The following is a 23,441-nucleotide window of genomic DNA, read 5'->3' on the forward strand; positions in this document are numbered from 1 at the left end:
AGGCAATTAGGTGTAATAAAAGACAAGCAGGAGTTAAGTTACAATTTAAACAATGTATTATTGATAATATTCATAAATGATAACAATATGCAAAGTACATTTAAATTTTGGCAACCATACAACCTGATAAATGCTGATGTGTAGTGTCTGGCAGCACACAGAGTTGTTAGTTACTTAAAATGTCTCTAGTTAAGGCATCATTTGTGGTCAGCATTCTTCAGATCAGACCACATGCCTGTCTCAATATGGCTGCCGAGCTGTGCTCTTCATTGTGTTGTCCTTTTCAGTTCATGGTGTGAGATGGTCATTCATCAGTTTGGTAAGAGAGAGAGTGGGGTTAAGCAAATTTATAGGTTTTCTGTACAATCCCTATAGCCAATAGGGCGTTGTGGTACTTAAAGGCTTTTGATACAAGCCAGTTCCAAACAGCCATACTTCAGACCAATGGGGGAATAGAACACCTTCACACTTGCCCCCAAAACCATATGTTAAGGTAAAGCTTGGCAGTTAGGCAGCCTGGCTTTCCTGAGGAGGTTGAGAGAGAGACTTTAGCAGAGAAACACTTGCCAAACTGGTTTGAGGCACTTCCCCCAAATCCTGTTATAAAATTCAAAAAGACCCATTCCTAAAAGGGGGGGGAGGAATAAACATAAATGCTTCTCACTAATGCAACACTAATATTACATTGCTTTGCCTAAGTTACAAATAAAGACATACAATATATTTATCAACTTGTATGCAAAATTTCACATCACAACACATAATTAAGTGAAGTAAGCTACAACCCAAAAAACCTTTGCTGTCTTTTGAGTGTAAGTTAATTTTTTCAAGTAAAGAATAAAACATTGTAAAACTCTGTTTAATAACGTAAAATATCCGTTTTATCACTTCAGATTTCTGTATTAGTGAATACAGATGGGTATTATACAACCAAGTATGTACAGTGATCCCTCGCTATATCGCGCTTCGCCTTTCGCGGCTTCACTCTATCGCGGATTTTATATGTAAACATATTTAAATATATATCGCGGATTTTTTGCTGGTTTGCGGATTTCTGAGGACAATGGGTCTTTTAATTTCTGGTACATGCTTCCTCAGTTGGTTTGCCCAGTTGATTTCATACAAGGGACGCTATTGGCAGATGGCTGAGAAGCTACCCAACTTACTTTTCTTTCTCTCTCTCTTGCGCTGACTATCTGTGATCCTGACGTAGGGGGTGTGAGCAGGGGGGCTGTTCGCACACCTAGACGATACGGACGCTCGTCTAAAAATGCTGAAAGATTATCTTCACGTTGCTACCTTCTGTGTGCAGCTTTTAAGTATGCGAAGCACCGTGCAGCATACTTAAAAGCTCAAAGGGCACGTATTGATTTTTGACTTTGTTTCTCTCTCTCTCTCTGCTCCTGACGGAGGGGGTGTGAGCTGCCGCCTTCAACAGCTTTGTACCAGCGGTGCTTCGCATACTTAAGAGCCAAACAGCCCTATTGATTTGTTTGCTTTACTCTCTGTTTCCTTTGAAGAGGAAGATATGTTTGCATTCTTTTAATTGTGAGACAGAACTGTCATCTCTGTCTTGTCATGGAGCACAGTTTAAACTTTTGAAAAAGAGACAAATGTTTGTTTGCAGTGTTTGAATAACGTTCCTGTCTCTCTACAACCTCCTGTGTTTCTGCGCAAATCTGTGACCCAAGCATGACAATATAAAAATAACCATATAAACATATGGTTTCTACTTCACGGATTTTCTTATTTCGCGGGTGGCTCTGGAATGCAACCCCCGCGATGGAGGAGGGATTACTGTAATGCCCTTTAATAATACACATTTTATCATCTAGTATCTAAGTGCACCAGAGTTTTGGTCAACACAATGAAAGACATTTTTTTAGCCTTGCAACTTATTTTTTGAAGTCCTGTACAGTTCTTCTATTATATATGGGATCATAGATTGGGCATAGTTCAATGTTATTGGGGGCGGCACGGTGACGCAGTGGGTAGCACTGCTGCCTCGCAGTTAGGAGACCCAGGTTCACTTCCCGGGTCCTCCCTGCGTGGAGTTTGCATGTTCTCCCCGTGTCTGTGTGGGTTTCCTCTGGGTACTCCAGTTTTCTCCCACAGTCCAAACACATGCAGGTTAGGTGCATTGGTGATCCTAAATTGTCCCGTGTGTGTGTGTGTGTGTGTATGTGTGCATGCTCTGCGGTGGGCTGGTGCCCTGCCCGGGGTTTGTTTCCTGCCTTGCGCCCTGTGTTGGCTGTGATTGGCTCCAGCAGACCCCCGTGACCCTGTAGTTAGGATATAGCAGGTTGGAAAATGGATGGAAGGATGGATGTAATTGTCTGATGGAGATTTATAATTGTAGAATTGTATTATGTTTAAGATATGTGTTATAAGTAGTGATAAGTGAAACAATTTACATGAAATTGAATTTGCAGTAAAACCTTGAGTTTCACTTCACTAAAAATTCATTAAAAATATTGTTTTACAACAAGCAAAATTTTCGCCATTGCCACATATATTTCATCTAGTCTTCAAACCTATTCTTCCACATGCAAAAGCAAGGGGAAATTTATTCTACTGCAGAGCGTGGAAAGGGGGCGTCACAGATAGCACTTGCATATAAGCATATCAGTGGCATTTCCCTCCTGCTAAAATCCAGCAGCATAGGTGTGTGGCTGCTCGCAAATCTCCAGAACGATCCTGGCTTGGATCATCTTAACAGCAGATGTTGTTACATTTGTGCCCCTAAAATTAGCAGAGCAAGGAGGAGTAGGAAGCATGAATGTTCAGGACAGACAGTGCAAGAGGCAGATTACAGTACATGAAACCATACTGAAGGAGCCGTAGAAAAATGGGGCAGTGGTAGAAGTACTGAAGGGTGTCCAGAAAAGCAAACAGCAATACTGACAGTGTTTCTCCCCCATAAAAAAAAACAAAACAAATTTTAGCAAGTTTCACATTTTGTATTTATGAAATGAAATATAAAACGAAATTTTGGGGCAACTTTTCGAAACATTATGTGAAACAAAGTTCCAAGTGTTTTGCTCATCACTAACTGTAAGGAAAGCTACATTTAAATAAAAAAAACTGACTACAACATTTCCTTCCCATTGATTGTACAGTGATCTTGTATCACCTTTGGTGTTACTACTTAAGGTTCTTCTTCAAGGTACTGCTAAATTTTTCACCAGTATGACTAAGACACCAATTGACATGAGCAAGAACTGAGGACTTTTGACCACAGCATTTTTCAGATATATGCAAATTATTTTGCATGCTGACTTTTTCTAAGAAGCATACAGGGTATTCTCTATCAATCATCAATGTATGGATGCAGCCAACTTGTTTATAGTTGCTATGCTTCTTGCAACCATGTGACACTGAGATCATGTGACTTATCATGCTATGAATAATTAACTACTGGGTCTCACCAGCTTAAACATCAGCTAATGGATCACATATAAACAAATGAAGAACTTTAGTTATTAGTTATGTGTTCTGGTTTAGATTCTCATTTTTGTTTGCTACATCTGTTTTTTTTCTTAGACCCTTGCCTATTTTCCAGACCACACTTTTGTCCGCCTCATTTGGCTCTCTCCATTTCTCATTCTTTTTTACATCTTTATCTTAAGCAATTTAATATCTATGATTACTTTTTCTCTTTCTCTTGAGGGTCACAACATCACGATTAAAATATAGTATAAAGTATATTCACTTTTATATTAGTGACACAATTCTATATACCAAACTACAGATTAAAAGACCTGTAAGGTTTAGTCAACTCTCTTTAGGAGGCCCTGCTTAGTACTTTACTTATAAAGAACTTTAAACAAGGCCAATGTGATGTATTTCTCCCTGTGATATTCTCACTTACATACTTTCTGAATCTATCATAACTAATAAAAATTGTAGGATTATTGAACAGGTTACCTCATCATCTGATTATATAGTAAGCTTTATTTTAAGGCTCATAGTAATAACCTTGGGAACAATACCATATTTAGATAGGGCCATAGCACAGTGGTCAGCACTGCTGCTTCACAAATCCAGCTCTAGGTCTGAAATGTGGAGTTTGCAAAGTCTCCCTAAATTGCCATATGGTTTGGTTCTCACTGCTAGGATTTTCACTGGTCTCCAGCAACTCTCAGTTGGATTATGTGTGTTTGTTACACAGTATTTTCAAAAGGAAATAACTAATCTAACAGTAGTAACATTTCCACATTGGTACTTCATAAAGCATCCCATGACAGTATTCAAGAGAGAACATTTAATATTCCATTAGTCACTAAAACAGTCTACTTTAGTATGTGTTTATTTTGTGCCTTCTATACATATTGAGCACATAATCTGTATGTCTCTGTCAGTACAGGCAAGAAATGGAGTACCACCCTTCACCACAAAGCATTTACAGTGCAATGTTTTGCAAGAAAACCAAACAAAGTATTTAAAAGAATGGGAGCAGTGTAGTCTGGTGATATGATGTAAAGCCCTGCATATAGTAAATAACACTAGCAGTTTATTTTGCAAAAGTCTGCAAAATATATTTAGCGAATGAGGCCATAACAGTCATAATTTAAATAATGATTTAATGCTATAGTCAGAATTCTATTAGAAATTTGACAGCATTTTTTTCTCAGTTCTTTCCCCTTTATTAGCACATTCAGTCTTATTTCCGCAGTGGGAAAAAGAAGGGCATTACTCTCTATTACAGCATAGCCAATTATTTCTTAAAACAAACATGTGTTTAAAATTTTTTTCTTTTACTATTTAATTGAAACATGCACCTAATATATAACCTGGAACAGATTACAGAATTTATTTTAATCTCTCTGAACAATTTGGAGTCTGTGGTAGACAGTTTTACTAGGCCATATGGATTAGCAGTTTGAAAGAATTGCTCATGCCAATTTAGCAAATTTTGATCCTTTTGACAGGCAAAAAAGAGATCAAAAGTTTATAATTAAAACAAATTCTGAATTAGTATAAAGTATGCAGCTGACTGGAAGAGTCTTAGCTATGCCTCTTATGCCACCCATATTATTCAGTAACTGTCTGATAACCCAAGGAGGAGGAGGAGGAGGAGCAGGAGGAATAGGAGAGAAACCATTAATTCAGATATGTATTGATTATAAAAGATACAGAGAGTGAACCACAAGCTTCAGCACATTTACTTTTCAGTTTTCATATTTCTTATCTCATTTCATTAATCTTATCCCTAGCTCCTACAAGTAAATGGCCCAATATTTTTTGCACCCAGTTCTTTTTAACTAAAGACTTGAACCTCACAATACAAGTATAAGTTGTCAAAAACTAAGGGCTGAGGACGATAATAAAAAAAAATGATATCAAAAAGAAATGGGTCTGAAAAAAGTTATTTTATTGATTCAAAAAGTTACAGTTTTTAGATACACATACACTACTGGTCAAAAGTTTTAGAACAACTCAGAAGAGCACAATATCCATCCATCCATTATCCAACCCGCTATATCCTAACTACAGGGTCATTGGGGTCTGCTGGAGCCAATCCCAGCCAGCACAGGGCGCAAGGCAGGAAACAAACCCCGGGCAGGGCACCAGTCCACCGCAGGGCGCACACACACACACACACCAAGCACACACTAGGGATAATTTAGAATCGCCAATGCACCTAACCTGCATGTCTTTGGACTGTGGGAAGAAACCGGAGGAAACCCACGCACACACGGGGACAACATGCAAACTCCACACAGGGTGGACCCGGGAAGCGAACCCAGGTCACTTTACTGCGAGGCAGCAGTGCTATCCACTGCACCACCGTGCCGCCCCGAGTACAACATTATATTCAAAATTTTGATTCATTAAGGTGGCTGCCTTTTGCTGATATAACAGACAAACTGTGATAACCCTTTTGATTCAGAATTCCAGTGCAAGTCGCTAACTTTGCCTCCAGTAAAAGACCATCCCACTTCGTCCTCCATGTTTGACAGTTGGTGTCACACACTGAGAAACCAACCATCCTGTCACCAACTTAATGGCATACAAACACCCACAAACATCTTGATTCATCGGTCCATAAAACTTTCTTCCAATCTGCAGTAGCCACTTGTCCTGTCAAACCTGAGCACAAAGTCTCCCCTTCACAGCAGAAATTGAGACTCGCTTTATTCTGCCAGTGTTGAGCTGTGCTTGAATCTGTTGTGCTGTGAAGTGCCCATCATGCAAGCTGGCGACCCTCAGAATCTTGTTTTTGGATTAAGTGGTGACTTTGGGTCTGCCAGATATGTCCTTATCAGAGTTTCTTCCTAGTTTTCAGTTGTCTTTGGATTGTGTAGGCCACCATACTCAATAACGCACATCACCTGAGCAAACACAATCAACCCAAATGACAAACTCTATTCTCTGTGTAAGTATGCAAACGGCACCCAATGACTTGGGATCACAATGGAACAAAACAAAACAGCACAGGGGAGGCAATGGGGCAAAAAATGTGGAGGATGAAGAAGACAACAAAACATTTCAAATCAATTAAGAGCAACTGTGGGTTAACAGTGTCACCAACCATGAAATGAACATACAAGAACTGGACAGCGAGTGCCACCAGTACCTACATTGAGCCATTGCACTATAGCTGGAATCATTAGGAATTTATATCTAAGTGCAGATACAAAATGACGGTTAAACAACCAAGTTTCAAGTCAGAAATGTAAAAATTACTTTTGAAGATAATGAAATCAGAGATTTGAAGTTCATAAAATGAATGAAATGACAGAATATGAATCAGACATTCAGACATATTAATCATGATATGGCCTTTATGTGAAATAAGAAATCATAATCACAATCAGTTTATCAAATTCTGCATACTATTATGGGAAAAAATAGAATTTTTCATGCAGCGTATATATTAAGGCCACCAGAGTTTTCACTTTTATTGTGCAATGTTTGCTTGTGCAATAGCAACAGGCTGTCCCAAGAAGTTATTATATAAAAGAACTGGCCTTCAACCGAACAATTGATGATTCTGGCTCTAGCAGCTTCTGGCATCCTTGCACCCCCATGGGCCCTCAGTAATGTTCAAAATCCTTAGTAACATGTTCAATAGGAATAACAGGAAGTCCCTGGTAATACATGTTACTAAGTGGCAGAGTTTTTTTTAAGGTCTTTCTTTTAAGAGGCAGCAGCAGCATAGTCTGGGTTGTTTAGCAGAGATGGCACACTGTAATCATTGTCGTTCTTTAGTCACGTTACCAGGAGCTAAACCACAATCAAAACAACACAGCAAAACACAAGTCAAAGCCAGTAGTTCTGTTCTCTAAATGCTGGATTTTATTTGTGTTGCTTGTTTCAGCACTAAGTTTCTTCCTAAGGACTTTTATTTATTTGTGTCAAAGTTTGCACACTTTGCTTCATGCACTGCTATTCTGTTAAAACGCAACTTACAAATTGTTGCCACCTACTGGAAATGTGGATAAAAGAAGTAAAACAATACGAACTATCAAAAGAAAATTGAAAAGTCAGAATGTGAATGAATTCCTAACAATGACTTCATTATCACGACAGAAAATAAAAAGAACCTGAAATTAAAAGTGAGTAACACATCAAAACAAAAACATACACAATATAATAACTATTTATATGTTTCATAAACAGGGTCTTTCAATCTCCATATTTCCAATGTTTTAAAGATGAAAAATATCCCCACATATTCTAACCAAGACCAAGTGCTGACATGTAACAGGATGAAGGACTGCAACATAGTCTCAGTTGTCTGGCCATGGGGTCATATGATGCCTCTTGTCGTTTGAGACTTAGTCTAACCTGCTATTAAGAAGCAGGTATATGCACCTACTGTATAAGGAGAAGTTCACGTGTTCCTAGTACTTGTTGGGTTGTCTACACTGTAGTGCCCTGGAATGCTTCCACCCACTTCAAATGTTTCATCTGCTGTAGTGTCCTTGCCGTTACACTTGCAAGCCTTACCAACTCACAGCACATCCTTTCTTCAGAAATTAGCCTAAGTTTTGATTCTGTACATTTGCTGTCCAGGGAGACATATCAATGAAATTATGTGAAAGTCATTGTCGAAAACAAAACAGCTAACTAACTCCCTGTGTTACCTATAATCTTGTTTCACTCATTTAATCATTGTCTGAGTACATTTAGTGCAAAAAAATGTTATAGAAACTAAAAACTGACCACTTATGGTTTTGAGATTTTATAAATTATACTTTATCCATATAAATCCATGATAATACCAAACTTATGGCAGGCAGGCATACATAGGCATTTTTTTATACATACAGATACATAGACAGACCAACACTGACCTATGAGCATAACAAAAAGATAACTAGCCTCCTCATAAAAAAGACAAATAATAGTTATATAGCACATTTTAGAACTAGCCACTTAAAATTCAATTTTAAACAAATCCTAATAGGGCAAATAACACATTTCAGTACTGTATATTTTACACATTGCCACAAAAAAGTATACTTTTTATTTCCTGACATTATACATGCGACCCTGATTTATGATGCTGGAAGAAAAATTTTAAGATGGAGCCATGTCTGAATTATTGCCATGATATTAAAAAAGGCAAAATGTAGGTAAGCAGCCAAAGGAAATGAATAGAAATAGCTTTATAAGCAGTAATGCCTTATGATGGCATAAGAGAATGTTTATACACCTGCAAAATTATGGAACATTGTCAGATGCCAAAAACAGTAACAGCATATTGGCTAAATGTTTTAATGTTAATAAGCTGGTTTGTCTGTTTTCACTGGTTTAACAAGTTTTGCATTCCTTTTTTAAATAACACCTGCGAAGAAGTTCTTGAATGAGACAACCAATGTTCCTGAAGGTAAAGTTAACATTAAAAAACCTGTTTCTATTTGGCATTTGGTTCAATAGCTGCACAAAAGATTTGGATTTTATTGAAAAACTTGACAGATGCAAATAAAAAGTGAAGGTGGAAACATTTTAAAATTTGACAGGTGACTGTATGGGCCAAAGGATGATAACTCAAGAGAGAGCTACTGTTGTCAGATGTTTCAAAATTCAAAGTATACAATGCACTATAACACCGTAGAAGCTAAAAGGTTAAATTTATCTTTAAGGTACTAGGAACTAAAATGAGATTATGGCTTTGTGTCCCATGTCATCCCTGTGTGGAGTTTGTAAAGCACATTGAGTTGTGAGTAAAGCACTATATAATGTAAGGAATAATTATTATACTTGATGATTTGTCAATTTCAAATTTTAAACGTTATTATTTTTAACCAAATAAATAAAACACATAGCCCTAGGACTCTTGGCCTGTATATACTGTACCTTCACAGTACCTCAGAACAAAGCAGATATAGAAGGCATTAAATTCATTGGGGAGAGAAAAAGTAGAAGAGATTAGAATCTTTTTTTCTTTGTATTCCATAAACATCTCTAAACCTTTGTACAAATTATTACAGTTGTCAGTGGTGATCCACTATTTCTTACGAGAAGATACACAGATTGGTGGAAACCTTGACAACGTAAAAAAAATATAAAATATATAATGTGTGGTCAGCTTAGCTCTTAGAAAAACAAATGAGGTGGATGGGATGAATGGTTATGTCTCTTTTGACACGTTATATAATGCGAAAACATGAGAAGTAACAACATCATATATTGATCAAAAAAGATTTGGGCGGCAATAAAAGGGAAACCTGATGAAAATGCATTTTTTAACAGTTGCAACTTGTTATAAAAATTAAATATTTAAAATTGCATAAACAATAATGCAAATAACTGTTTTTGAGTGCGTGCAAATTCTGTCTTGATCCCCATCACACCACACCATAACATTGTTTCCATTGAGTCACCAACATGGAATGTTGCCTTTTCTATAAGTAACATAAACAACATGGTGCAGGAAAACCAACCTTGCCCTAGTGTCTTTAATGGGGAAACTAGCTGATTGTGCATTCAAGTGCAGACTCAGCCAGTTTGTCCCGTTTCTTCATTGACACTCTGTTAGTTGTTAATGAAAGCACATGCACCTACAAGTACAAGGACAGCCTTAGGACAGCGGAAAAGAAGGAAAGGACAATGAAAAAAAATGAAGGAAGCAAAATTGCTGAAGAAAGAAAGAGAGGAAAGAATTGGGTGCAGTCAGTGTGGTGAGAAGGTAGCAAAGTAGTCAGGGGAAACCTCCTGGAGAAGCATTGTCAGAGTTTCTCCTGGGTGTACCAGATCACTCCTGCTGAACAGAAGAGAGAAGGGGCAATTGTGTCCTCTGAGAGTCAGCAGGACCAATGAACAGGTGGTCGGAATAGGAATCAACTGGGGGCTGCTGTCACTGATATCTTGCCTCCACTGCAATTACTGGGGAGATGGGTGAGTGGAGAGAGGACAGAAAGAAAGAGAAGACTGAGGAGAAAGATAGAGACAGAGAAAGACAGAGAGGGCATCACTGGGAAGGAGACTTAAAGGCCAATTTAAACCATAATTTTATCATTGGTTTTATTGCTTACTTATTGGATTATTTACAGTATTTTTTTTTATGATTTATTTATTGAAAATTTTTGCGCCTCACCACTGTCGCTTGTTTGGATGTTTTTGTAGAATAATGGTTGGTTTAATAAAAAGCACAAAGCACTGTTTGTACCTATCTTATTGTTGTATGCCCTCATTGCACTTGTCCATCTTCGTTTCCATGACTATCGATGACCCGGGTTCAAGGTGATTGCTGCTGCAAGCAACCCAGGCATCACAACATATATTATTATATGTACCAATCTCATTATTGGGGAAGAACATACATGGTAAAATGCCCAAAAGCAGAATTCTAAAAGATACAATCTACGATAAACTCCAGTAGGTCTATGTCAAACAAAAATCTTAGACACGAACCTTATTTAATGAAATGGAACAAAACAGAAATAACATGGCACATTTACCTGAATAAAAGTGGCTTCATTTGCTCTAATTCATACAGTGGGAAAATTGCAAAGATTTGGTGGAGTAAGCAAGGCACCATATTACCTAGAAACATATTTAACTGCTTTGAAATATGCATAATAGGAAAGCTTTAAAGAGTTATACCAATACTGTTATCACTTTCAGGGTTGCTTACCTCTTTCTGTATTTGGTACTCCTAAATTTACCGTTGGAATTGAACTATCAGCATAATCACTGTAGTACTCAATGAAAGCACTGTCCTTCTCCCAAGTTTTCTTCACCACTGGAACTGCAATGAGATAATAGATAAAACAATACTTTAAATAAACACATCTAATAATAAATGTACTTTAACAATATGTAATATGTTTGAACTTCTCTACTCGTACTAGTAAAGCATTTGATGACACAACGTAAGGCTTGAGAACAAACAAAACAATAAAGCCTTTAACCATTCTGTTAAGCTCTTGTTTCTCTAAGTCAGAATATAATAGAGAACATTTATATAGTGTATATAATCATAAAAAGAACAATCAGAAAAATATGTGACACTAATTCACATATACAGTTAGGTCCATAAATATTTGGACAGAGACAACTTTTTTCTAATTTTGGTTCTGTACATTACCACAATGAATTTTAAATGAAACAACTCAGAGCAGTTGAAGTGCAGACTTTCAGCTTTAATTCAGTGGGGTGAACAAAACGATTGCATAAAAATGTGAGGCAACTAAAGCATTTTTTGAACACAATCCCTTCATTTCAGGGGCTCAAAAGTAATTGGACAATTGACTCAAAGGCTATTTCATGGGCAGGTGTGGAAAAGTCCGTCGTTATGTTATTATCAATTAAGCAGATAAAAGGCCTGGAGTCGATTTGCTTGCATGTGGAAGATTTTGCTGTGAACAGACAACATGCGGTCAAAGGAGCTCTCCATGCAGGTGAAAGAAGCCATCCTTAAGCTGTGAAAAGAGAAAAAACCCATGCGAGAAATTGCTACAATATTACGAGTGGCAAAATCTACAGTTTGGTACATCCTGAGAAAGAAAGCAAGCACTGGTGAACTCAGCAACACAAAAAGACCTGGATGTCCATGGAAGACAACAGTGGTGGATGATCGCAGAATCATTTCCATGGTGAAGAGAAACCCCTTCACAACAGCCAACCAAGTGAACAACACTCTCCAGGGGGTAGGCGTATCGATATCCAAGTCAACCATAAAGAGAAGACTGCATGAAAGTAAATACAGAGGGTGCACTGCAAGGTACAAGCAACTCATAAGCCTCAAGAATAGAAAGGCAAGATTGGACTTTGCTAAAGATCATCTAAAAAAGCCAGCACAGTTCTGGAAAAACACTCTTTAGACAGATGAAACCAAGATCAACCTCTACCAGAATCATGGCAAGAAAAAAGTATGGAGAAGGCGTGGAACAGCTCATTATCCAAAGCATACCACATCATCTGTAAAACACGGTGGAGGCAGTGTGATGGCTTGGGCGTGCATGGCTGCCAGTGGCAATGGGACACTAGTGTTTATTGATGATGTCACACAGGACAGAAGCAGCCGAATGAATTCTGAGGTGTTCAGAGACATACTGTCTGCTCAAATCCAGCTAAATGCAGTCAAATTGATTGGGCGGTGTTTCATGATACAGATGGACAATGACCCAAAACATACAGCCAAAGCAACCCAGGAGTTTATTAAAGCAAAGAAGTTGAAAATTCTTGAATGGCCAAGTCAGTCGCCTGATCTTAACCCAATTGAGCATGCATTTCACTTGTTGAAGACTAAACTTCAGACAGAAAGGCCCACAAACAAACAGCAACTGAAAGCCGCTGCAGTAAAGGCCTGATAGAGCATTAAAAACGAGGAAACTCAGCATCTGGTGATGTCCATGAGTTCAAGACTTCAGGCTGTCACTGCCAGCAAAGGGTTTTCAACCAAATATTAGAAATGAACATTTTATTTCCAGTTATTTAATTTGGCCAACTACTTTTAAACCCCTGAAATGAAGGCATTGTGTTAAAATAATGTTTTAGTTGCCTCACATTTTTATGCAATCGTTTTGTTTACCCCACTGAATTAAAGCTGAAAGTCTGCACTTCAACTGCATCTGAGTTGTTTCATTTAAAATTCATTGTGGTAATGTACAGAACCAAAATTAGAAAAACGTTGTCTCTGTCCAAATATTTATGGACCTAACTGTAATTGTCTATTTGTTAACTAATCACTTAAAAGACTTTATACATTTCTGTATCTTTATACATTTCTTTGTTATGTTACAGCCTTATTCCAAAATGGATTAAATTCATTTTTTTCCTCAGAATTCTGCACACAACACCCCATAATGACAACGTGAAAAAAGTTTACTTGAGGTTTTTGCAAATTTATTAAAAATAAAAAAACGGTGAAATCACATGTACGTAAGTATTCACAGCCTTTGCTCAATACTTTGTCGATGCACCTTTGGCAGCAATTACAGCCTCAAGTCTTTTTGAATATGATGCCACAAGCTTGGCACACCTATCCTTGGCCAGTTTCACCCATTCCTCTTTGCAGCACCTCTCAAGCTCCATCAGGTTGGATGGGAAGCGTCGGTGCACAGCCATTTTAAGATCTCTCCAGAGATGTTCAATCGGATTCAAGTCTGGGCTCTGGCTGGGCCACTCAAGGACATTCACAGAGTTGTCCTGAAGCCACTCCTTTGATATCTTGGCTGTGTGCTTAGGGTCGTTGTCCTGCTGAAAGATGAAACGTCGCCCCAGTCTGAGGTCAAGAGCGCTCTGGAGCAGGTTTTCATCCAGTTCCTGCCGCTGAAAAACTTCCCCACTGCATGATGCTGCCACCACCATGCTTCACTGTAGGGATGGTGCCAGATTTCCTCCAAACGTGACGCCTGGCATTCACACCAAAGAGTTCAATCTTTGTCTCATCAGACCAGAGAATTTTCTTTCTCATGGTCTGAGAGTCCTTCAGGTGCCTTTTGGCAAACTCCAGGCAGGATGCCATGTGCCTTTTACTAAGGAGTGGCTTCCGTCTGGCCACTCTACCATACAGGCCTGATTGGTGGATTGCTGCAGAAATAGTTGTCCTTCTGGAAGGTTCTCCTCTCTCCACAGAGGACCTCTGGCGCTCTGACAGAGTGACCATCGGGTTCTTGGTCACCTCCCTGACTAAGGCCCTTCTCCCCCGATCGCTCAGTTTAGATGGCCGGCCAGCTCTAGGAAGAGTCCTGGAGGTTTCAAACTTCTTCCACTTACGGATGATGGAGGCCACTGTGCTCATTGGGACCTTCAAAGCAGCAGAAATTTTTCTGTAACCTTCCCCAGATATGTGCCTCGAGACAATCCTGTCTCGGAGGTCTACAGACAATTCCTTTGACTTCATGCTTGGTTTGTGCTCTGACATGAACTGTCAACTGTGGGACCTTATATAGACAGGTGTGTGCCTTTCCAAATCATGTCCAGTCAACTGAATTTACCACAGGTGGACTCCAATTAAGCTGCAGAAACATCTCAAAGATGATCAGGGGAAACAGGATGCACCTGAGCTCAATTTCGAGCTTCACGGAAAAGGCTGTGAATACTTATGTACATGTGCTTTCTCAATTTTTTTATTTTTAATAAATTTGCAAAAATCTCAAATAAACTTTTTTCACGTTGTCATTATAGGGTGTTGTGTGTAGAATTCTGAGGAAAAAATGAATTTAATCCATTTTGGAATAAAGCTGTAACATAACAAAAATGTGGAAAAAGTGATGTGCTGTGAATACTTTCCGGATGCACTGTATCTATGTTATTTTTTAACTTCAAAATGTAAATGACACTCTCACTCTCTACTAAGTTAAAATTGCCAAGGTCGACTCATCAGCATTCATGAAGCCAGGCCTTTGGTAAAAGTACGATGCCTCATTAAAATCAGCTGCTAAAACTACTTTTGGTCAGATCACCACCACAGTATGCACATTCAGGTTCATTTAATTATACCACTACATGTAAACAGCTGCATTTTAACTAAAGGATGCATACATTTATTGCATTTTAAAAAGGTTACAACTACCCCTCTGCCACTCTGGATTCAAAATAAATTAAGGCACATTTAAAATGAAAATAAGAGTAGAATATATTAAAGCAAAGCAAAGTAAAAAAAGAATCCTTCATTCTGTACAGGAATAACTAAAAAAAGTCTGTCACCTAGAAAGCCATCCATCCATCCTCTTCCGCTTATCCGAGGTCGGGTCGCGGGGGTAGCAGCTTGAGCAGAGGTGCCCAGACTTCCCTCTCCCCAGCCACTTCTTCTAGCTGTTCCGGGAGAATCCCGAGGCTTTCCAAGGCCAGCCGGGAGACATAGTTCCTTCAGCGTGTCCTGGGTCTTCCCCGGGGCCTCCTCCCGGTTGGACGTGCCCGGAACACCTCACCAGGGAGGCGTCCAGGAGGCATCCTGATCAGATGCCCGAGCCACCGCCTCTGACTCCTCTCGATGCGGAGGAGCAGCAGCTCTACTCTGAGCCCCTCCCGGATGACTGAGCTTCTCACCCTATCTTTAAGGGAAAGCCCAGACACCCTGCAGAGGAAACTCATTTTAGCCGCTTGTATTTGCGATCTCGTTCTTTTGGTCACTACCCATAGCTCATGACCATAGGTGAGTCTAGGAACATAGATCGACTGGCAAATTGAGAGCTTTGCCTTACGGCTCAGCTCCTTTTTCACCATGACAGATCAATGCCGCACCGATCCACCTATCGATCTCACGCTCCATTCTTCCCTCACTCGTGATCAAGACCCCAAGATACTTGAACTCCTCCTCTTGGGGCAGGATCTCGCCTCCCACCCTGAGAGGGCACTCCACCCTTTTCCGGCTGAGGACCATGGTCTCGGATTTGGAGGTGCTGATTCCCATCCCAGCCGCTTCACACTCAGTTGCGAACCGATCCAGAAAGAGCTGAAGATCACAGCCTGATGAAGTAAACAGGACAATATCATCGGCAAAAAGCAGTGACCCAATCCTGAGTCCACCAAACCGGACCCCCTCAACACCCTGGCTGTTCCTAGAAATTCTGTCCATAAAAGTTATGAACAGAATCGGTGACAAAGGGCAGCCCTGGAGGAGTCGAACTCTCACTGGAAATGGGTTCGACTTACTGCCGGCAATGCGGACCAAGCTCTGACACTGGTTGTACAGGGACCGAACAGCCCTTATCAGGGGGTCTGGTAACCCATACTCCTGGAGCACCCCCGGCAGGATTCCCCGAGGGACACGGTCGAATGCCTTTTCCAAGTCCACAAAACACATGTAGACTGGTTGGGCAAACTCCCATGCACCCTCCAGGACTCTGTTAAGGGTGTAGAGCAGGTCCACCTTTCTGCGACCAGGACGAAAACCACACTGTTCCTCCTGAATCCGAGGTTCGACTATCTGACGGACCCTCCTCTCCAGAACCCCCGAATAGACTTTTCCAGGGAGGCTGAGGAGTGTGATCCCTCTGTAGTTGGAACACACCCTCTAGTCCCCCTTCTTAAAGAGGGGGACCATCACCCTGGTCTGACAATCCAGAGGCACTGTCCCCGATGTCCATGCGATGTTGCAGAGACGTGCCAACCAAGACAGTCCTACAACATCGAGAGCCTTGAGTAACTCCGGGCGTATCTCATCCACCTCCGGCCCTGCCACCAAGAAGTTTTTTGACCACCTCGGTGACCTTAGTCCCACAGATGGGGGAGCCCACCTCCGACTCTCCAGGCTCTGCTTCCTCATTGGAAGGCATGTTAGTGGGATTGAGGAGGTCTTTGAAGTACTCCCCCCACCGACCCACAATGTCCTGAGTCGAGGTCAGCAGCGCACCATCCCCACCATATACAGTGTTGACACTGCACTGCTTCCCCCTTCTGAGACGCCAGACGGTGGACCAGAATCTCCTTGAAGCAATCAGAAAGTCGTTCTCCATGGCCTCCCCAAACTCCTCCCACGCCCGAGTTTTTGCCTCAGCAACCACCAAAGCCGCATTCCGCTTGGCCTGCCAGTACCTATTAGCTGCCTCCAGAGTCCCATAGGACAAAAGAGTCCGGTAGGACTCCTTCTTCAGCTTGACAGCATCCCTCACCGCCGGTGTCCACCAACGGGTTCGGGGATTGCCGCCACGACAGGCACCGACCACCTTACGGCCACAGCTCTGGTCAGCCGCCTCAACAATAGAGGCACGGAACATGGACCATTCGGACTCAATGTCCCCCACCTCCCTCAGGACGTGGTCGAAGTTCTGCCGGAGGTGGGAGTTGAAGCTAATTCTAACAGGGGACTCTGCCAGACGTTCCCAGCACACCCTCACAACATGTTTGGGCCTACCAGGCCTGACCGGCATCCTTCCCCACCATCGAAGCCAACTCACCATCAGGTGGTGATCAGTTGACAGCTCCGCCCCTCTCTTCGCCCGAGTGTCCAAGACATGTGGCCACAAGTCCGACGACATGACCACAAAGTCGATCATCGAACTGAGGCCTAGGGTGTCCTGGTGCCAAGTGCACATATGAACACCCCTATGCTTGAACATAGTGTTCGTTATGGACAATCCGTGACGAGCACAGAAGTACAATAACAAAACACCGCTTGGGTTCAGATCGGGGGGGTCATTCCTGCCAATCACGCCCTTCCAGGTCTCACTGTCATTGCCCACATGAGCATTGAAGTCTCCCAGCAGTACGAGGGTGTCCCCAGGAGGTAAGCCCTTTAGCACCCCATCCAGGGACTCCAAAAAGGGTGGGTACTCCAAACTGCTGTTCGGTGCATACGCACAAACAACAGTTAGGACCCGTCCCCTCACCTGAAGGCGGAGGGAGGCTACCCTCTCGTCCACCGGGGTAAACCCCAATGAACAGGCTCCAAGTCGGGGGGCAATAAGTATGCCCACACCAGCTCGGCGCCTCTCACTGGGGGCAACTCCAGAGTGGTAGAGAGTCCAGCCCCTCTCAAGGAGATTGGTTCCAGAGTCCAAGCTGTGCGTCGAGGTGAGCCCGACTATATCTAGCTGGAACCTCTCGACCTCGCGCACTAGCTCAGGCTCCTTCCCCTTCAGAGAGGTGACATTCCATGTCCCAAGAGCCAGCTTCTGTAGCCGAGGATCGGACCGCCAAGGTCCCCGCCTTCGGCCACCACCCAACTCACGCTGCACCCGACCTCCTTGGTCCCTCCCATAGGTGGTGAGCCCCTGGGAAGGGGGACCCACGTTGCCTCTTCGGGCTGTGCCCGGCCAAGCCCATGGGTGCAAGCCCAGCCACCAGGCGCTCGCCATCAAGCCCCACCTCCAGGCCTGGCTCCAGATGGGGGCCCCGGTGACCCGCGTCTGGGCGAGGGAAAACGCCGTCCAAACCTACAAAGCACTAAGGAAAATTATCTACTCATGTAGCAGCTTTTCTGTACTCTTTCAAAAGTTACATTTTCTGCAGTATGATAACTCTGGCTCTCTATAGATCATGTAATGTAAGAGAAAGGAGATCATTTCAGTGTGCCCTCCCAGGATAATCGGAGCAGCACAGATACAGCCTTGCAATCTATAAACCTCTAGTGAAGCATTTCTCAAACCCAATGGGTCACAGGCTGCTGCTGATGGGTTGTGAGCTGTTATTGTTTATAGTGATAGTGGGTTGCAGTTCTGATGATCGTGCTCAATCCAAGCTTTGACGATGTGCTTGAATTACCATGGGGAAGCCCCCACCCTTAGACGATCAATAGTTTTGTGAGGAAAAAAATGAGTTGTGATACCAAAAATGTTGAGAAACCATCCATCCATCCGTTTTCCAACCCGCTGAATCCGAACACAGGGTCACGGGGGTCTGCTGGAGCCAATCCCAGCCTACACAGGGCACAAGGCAGGAACCAATCCCGGGCAGGGTGCCAACCCACTAGGTTGAGAAACACTACTCTATTTTGAGACCAGTTGGATACATATTGGAAATGCACAGACAGAGAAGTGATCTTCAAAATGTTGACGTTGATGAAGGATTTGTTAGTCTTTTAAGACTGACTGAGCACTGTGTCTACAGGTAAATGCCCTTGAAGAAATCACAAAAGCACACATTAATACCAAAAGTGAGACTAGAAATTCCACTGAGCTTACATTACCCCAGAATCTCTTCATCAGCATGAACATTTTGAAGATCACTTATCTGTCTGAGCATTCCCGATGCATAGATCAATTGTTTTAAAATGGCATCATGTTGTGGGCGACATTCCATTCCAGATTGGTGGCGGTGTGCCGTGAGGCTAAATGCTTGGCTGACAGAAACCCTTTAGAAGGAAACAGGGAGGGAGCCCCTGGATTCCACAAGCCTCAATAACATTCAAGACGATAGGTAGAAACTTTCAGAGAGAAGATAGTGGGTTATTCTTACTGAATTGGAAAGAGTAAAAGAGACGGAGAGACAGAATGACTATGAAAGGGCTATCACAGATACACTGGCAGTGTGACATTAAATGTGACCTGTGTCAGCATGCAACTAACAACAGGTCTTACTTTACCAGGCAATTCCTGTGGAATGTAAATGAGAACAGTGAGGTTGTTAATGTTCAGTTATTATCATTTAAAAAACACACCCATTGCTAAGTACAGTTACAATATGTTATATTATCTCTATATATATCATTTCCAAAACTAACTATCCCAACCCTTTCTACCTTCATGCTTTGGCAGTTTGAATGTGAAAAAGTACAAGTGGTGCTAAATGATTTTTGGTAGCCTACCACTTATACCAGGCAAAAGTAATTGACAGCAAAGGATTATTCAATAGGAAAAGGCAGAGCCCGTTGGACAAAACCATCATGAAAAGAGGCACTGGAAAAATAAATAAAATAAAAATATATGCTCCATTTGGAAAAGTCACATTGTGAAAAATAAGGTTTTTGAAAAAATGGCCATCATGAAATAAAACCTGTAATAACAATAATATAATGACATTGTATTTCATAATAATTAGATGACTTTTCATAACAATTACATGACTTTAATTGCAGTTTTTTTATTGTGGCAAAGGGCGCTATATATGTGCCCAACCTGACACAGACTGACAACAGAGGCATGTTAAAAGCAAAAAAAATAGTTTTATTCTTCAGCTGGGGGCCACGTCTTCCCCGTGTCCCTCAGCCCTAACACAGTCCCAAAACATACAAAAGCACAAAGCAAAACACCACCACAAAACACTCTTCTTTCATCTCAACTTCTCCAAGGCAGCTTCGTCCTCCTCCTCCTGATTCTGGTACCCAGAGTGGTGACTGTCGGCTCCTTTTATAGCCCACCCGGAAGTACTGCAGCTGCTTGTTGACCTACTTCCGGCTGCACCTCCGGGTATGGCTGCATTCCCACCCAGACGGGCTTGTTAGGCCATGCAGCTCCTGGCGGTGGCCACGGAGCCCAACAGGAATGAGCTCTGGTTTTCCAAAATATTGGCCCTGATGCAACGCAGAGGGGCTGCCACCAATTGTCCTGGGGAACGTAGTGTGCATCCCATGGCTGCTCCCCCGGATACAGTGTCAAAAAAGTCCCGGCCATCTGCCACACTACTGACTCATTTATATATATATATATATATATATATATATATATATATATATATATATATATATATATATATATATATAAATTATACTATGTATATAATGCTGTATTTTTGTGTACCATTATTTATTTCATAATTGATATTTTCTTTATTTCATTTTGGATTAAATGGTATTCCATAGGCTTCCATATTATTGAGGGAAGAAAATCAACATCTTAACAAGAATAAGATATGAAGCATTTGCATTTCTTGTAATGGACTTTTATAGGGAACAATTTTCCATCTGGTAGCTATTTTTGGAATTACAAGAGCTGTGTAAAGAGCACTTAAAAATAAGATGTGATTTTCAGGGTGCATCTATGAGGGAAGAAAGAGCAAGGAGCATCTATAGGTTATTTTTTTTAAACAAGACATCAATGTCTCTCTTTTCTTATGAGAGAGATGTAAATCTTCTTATAAACTAGATAAGGAAGAAACATTTCTTTCAGAAAGGTCAGACTGGAAAAACAAATTAAATTCTGCAACAGGTTGCTTCAAATCAGACTGTTAAAAAAAACTGGTAAAACAACACAATTGTAACATTACTCCTTTGCATACACTGAGAAGATTAATCATTATAAGGATGTCCAGGACATGACCCGTTCCGAGTATTATTCCAAATAATAAGAAAAGCAAAATTAGAATGGCATTTAGCCTAAAATCTATTACATCATAGTTGCTAGGTACAATTCCTTCTAATATTCACATCAATGGTTAATTTAATTTATTTATTAATAATTCAGACAAGTTGAAATTGCAGACCAAGAAGTCATTTTCTAGATACATTACTCTTGAATCACAATTCTCCTCTCTTTCCACACTATACATAACATTATATTAAATACAAAGAAAAGATTTTTGCCATTTATTATGATTTATGTGAAACCAGCAACTTAACTCTTAGACCCAAGTTTCTGACTGTTGAAAATCTTAATTATGGCAGGTGCACAGCTGCCTGTTTCCAAGATTCTGACAAGAAGGAAAGGGTGGGCACATGTTTGGGATAGGACTGAGTGTAATTCTAAAAGAGAAAGAGGTCATATGAGGAAGATAGCCATATGTCAAGAATGTTTGACTCTCTAATGAAGAAGGAAAGAAGATTTCCTGGTTAACAGGAGGTGGCACAGGTTCCAAGCCTGGATGGATGGAAACAGTGTTGTCTCTGAAGTAAGGCAGGCAACAGGCAACAGATAAGCTGCTTTTAAGGGGTGGAAGTTTTAAAGCTCCAGAATGTTCAGGGACACCAGAAGCCACCATCCAAAGAAAAGTTGACCCTTAACCAGTAAGGATTCTCAGATGTGAGAGAATAATTTTGAGGCAAAATAGTCAAGTATGTCAGTATGCTTTCCATATTAAAATACAGCATCTATCTTAGAAGTATAAAAGGGTTAATAAATGTCATAAACCTATTCAAGCCAGATAAAGGTTAAGTGAACAACAAAGACAAGGATGTACCAGGAGAAGGTTAATGTAATACACCAAATGTACTAAGAGATCGGCAGATGTCCTGTAAACAACAACACTGAACAGTTCTCACATACACAGAACTTTCAAGGGTGCTGGCTAAACTTAATGGTATAAGAACAACAACAGTATGATAAAATCGACTTTTCTTCAATAGGTCATTTGGGTGTAGACCAATGAACCAATCAGAGGAAATGTTAATTCAGTTGTTTATAAAATTGACCTCTGTCCTTATTATTTTGACCAGTCTAGTCATTTTGTAACAGACTGCTGTGATGAATGCTCCCAATTCAAGCATTTGATTAAGAGCAATTAATGACTCAAGGAATAAGTTTTCTCCTGCCTGATTATTGACTCAAAGAGTCCTAGTAGGGGATACGTTTTTTTCTTCAATTAATGTTATTTTCTACTACACAGACTTGGCTGGAAGAGACCACGGTAGGTTGAAAATACCTTGAAACACAAGTGACACTAGAACTGAGAGGAGAACTCAGAAAAAGGGTCATTGAGGAGAAAAAAAGATTAGGTTGAGGAGAGATACATAAAGATAGGCAAAGATGTGCAATACATTACTTTTAGTATTAGAGTGTCTGAGAAATAGAAAAACCCATGAAGTTAAGCGCTGATAAGATGCAGGGGGTTGTTTTTTTTTTGGTTTTGTTAATCTTTTCTGCTATGCATTCTCCTTTATTTTTACCTCCCATGGATGTTATTTTCATAATTAGCACAACATTGTTTTTATCTGTGGGTCACTTGGCAACATTTAGAAGGACTCTTTAAGAGCTAAATATAATGCATCTTTACATGACAGCACTGTTCCTGATTGCCCCAAAGTGGTTACTAGGAAAGCAATATTAAATATGTCACCTTGAAACTAGAATGTTGTTAAGCATTAGAAACTGAATTTAATTACATCTATTATGTAAACAATTAGAAAATCTAAATCTAAAACACTGCAGCCTATTTGAAAAGTTGCCTTTCAGTCACAGCACCCTTATATCTGTAGCCTCCTTAGTGTTAGACCCGAGTGTTGCATGGGCTGCAAAAAACATGCTAAAAGCAGTAGCCCTGAGTGTCACTCGGACAACTGTAAAGATGTATTTGAATAAGTGTCAGAAACAAGAATCACTATAGCTGTAAAGGTGCTGTCAGTGTAAGTCCTGAGCATTACTTGGGCAACATTATACGCAGTTCTTGAGTAAGCGTTATGTTCGAGCATTACATGGGCAAAGGTGTCGGTGCATGTTCTCCTCTCACATGTAAGTGTGATCAGTAACCCTCTCCATAATAATGGCTTCTCATAAGAAATGTTTTTCAGTAGCCCAGGTGTTGCATGCTCTTGCTAGTGATACAAGCAGTGATATTGAGGATGTTGAGGAGCTTCTCATCAGCAGTGATGAGGAAGTTAATCTATCCTCAGGTGGTAAAACTGAAACGGACAGTGAGCCCAAAAGTGACTCTGATGAATCCAAAAGTGA

At 40.8% G+C, this 23,441-nt stretch overlaps 1 protein-coding gene across 1 annotated transcript in view; it reads right to left on the reverse strand.

Annotated features, from left to right (window-relative positions):
- Positions 1 to 23,441, reverse strand: part of b3glcta (beta 3-glucosyltransferase a) — a 455,564-nt gene that overhangs the window by 26,806 nt on the left and 405,317 nt on the right. Inside the window, exon 11 of the mRNA XM_051927190.1 lies at positions 11,090 to 11,203. Within this exon, the coding sequence (XP_051783150.1) occupies positions 11,090 to 11,203 (114 nt within the window). The remainder of the gene's footprint in view (positions 1 to 11,089; positions 11,204 to 23,441) is intronic.

The sequence above is a fragment of the Erpetoichthys calabaricus genome, chromosome 4, assembly GCF_900747795.2.
Source record: "Erpetoichthys calabaricus chromosome 4, fErpCal1.3, whole genome shotgun sequence".
In the NCBI taxonomy this organism is placed as follows: domain Eukaryota; kingdom Metazoa; phylum Chordata; class Cladistia; order Polypteriformes; family Polypteridae; genus Erpetoichthys; species Erpetoichthys calabaricus.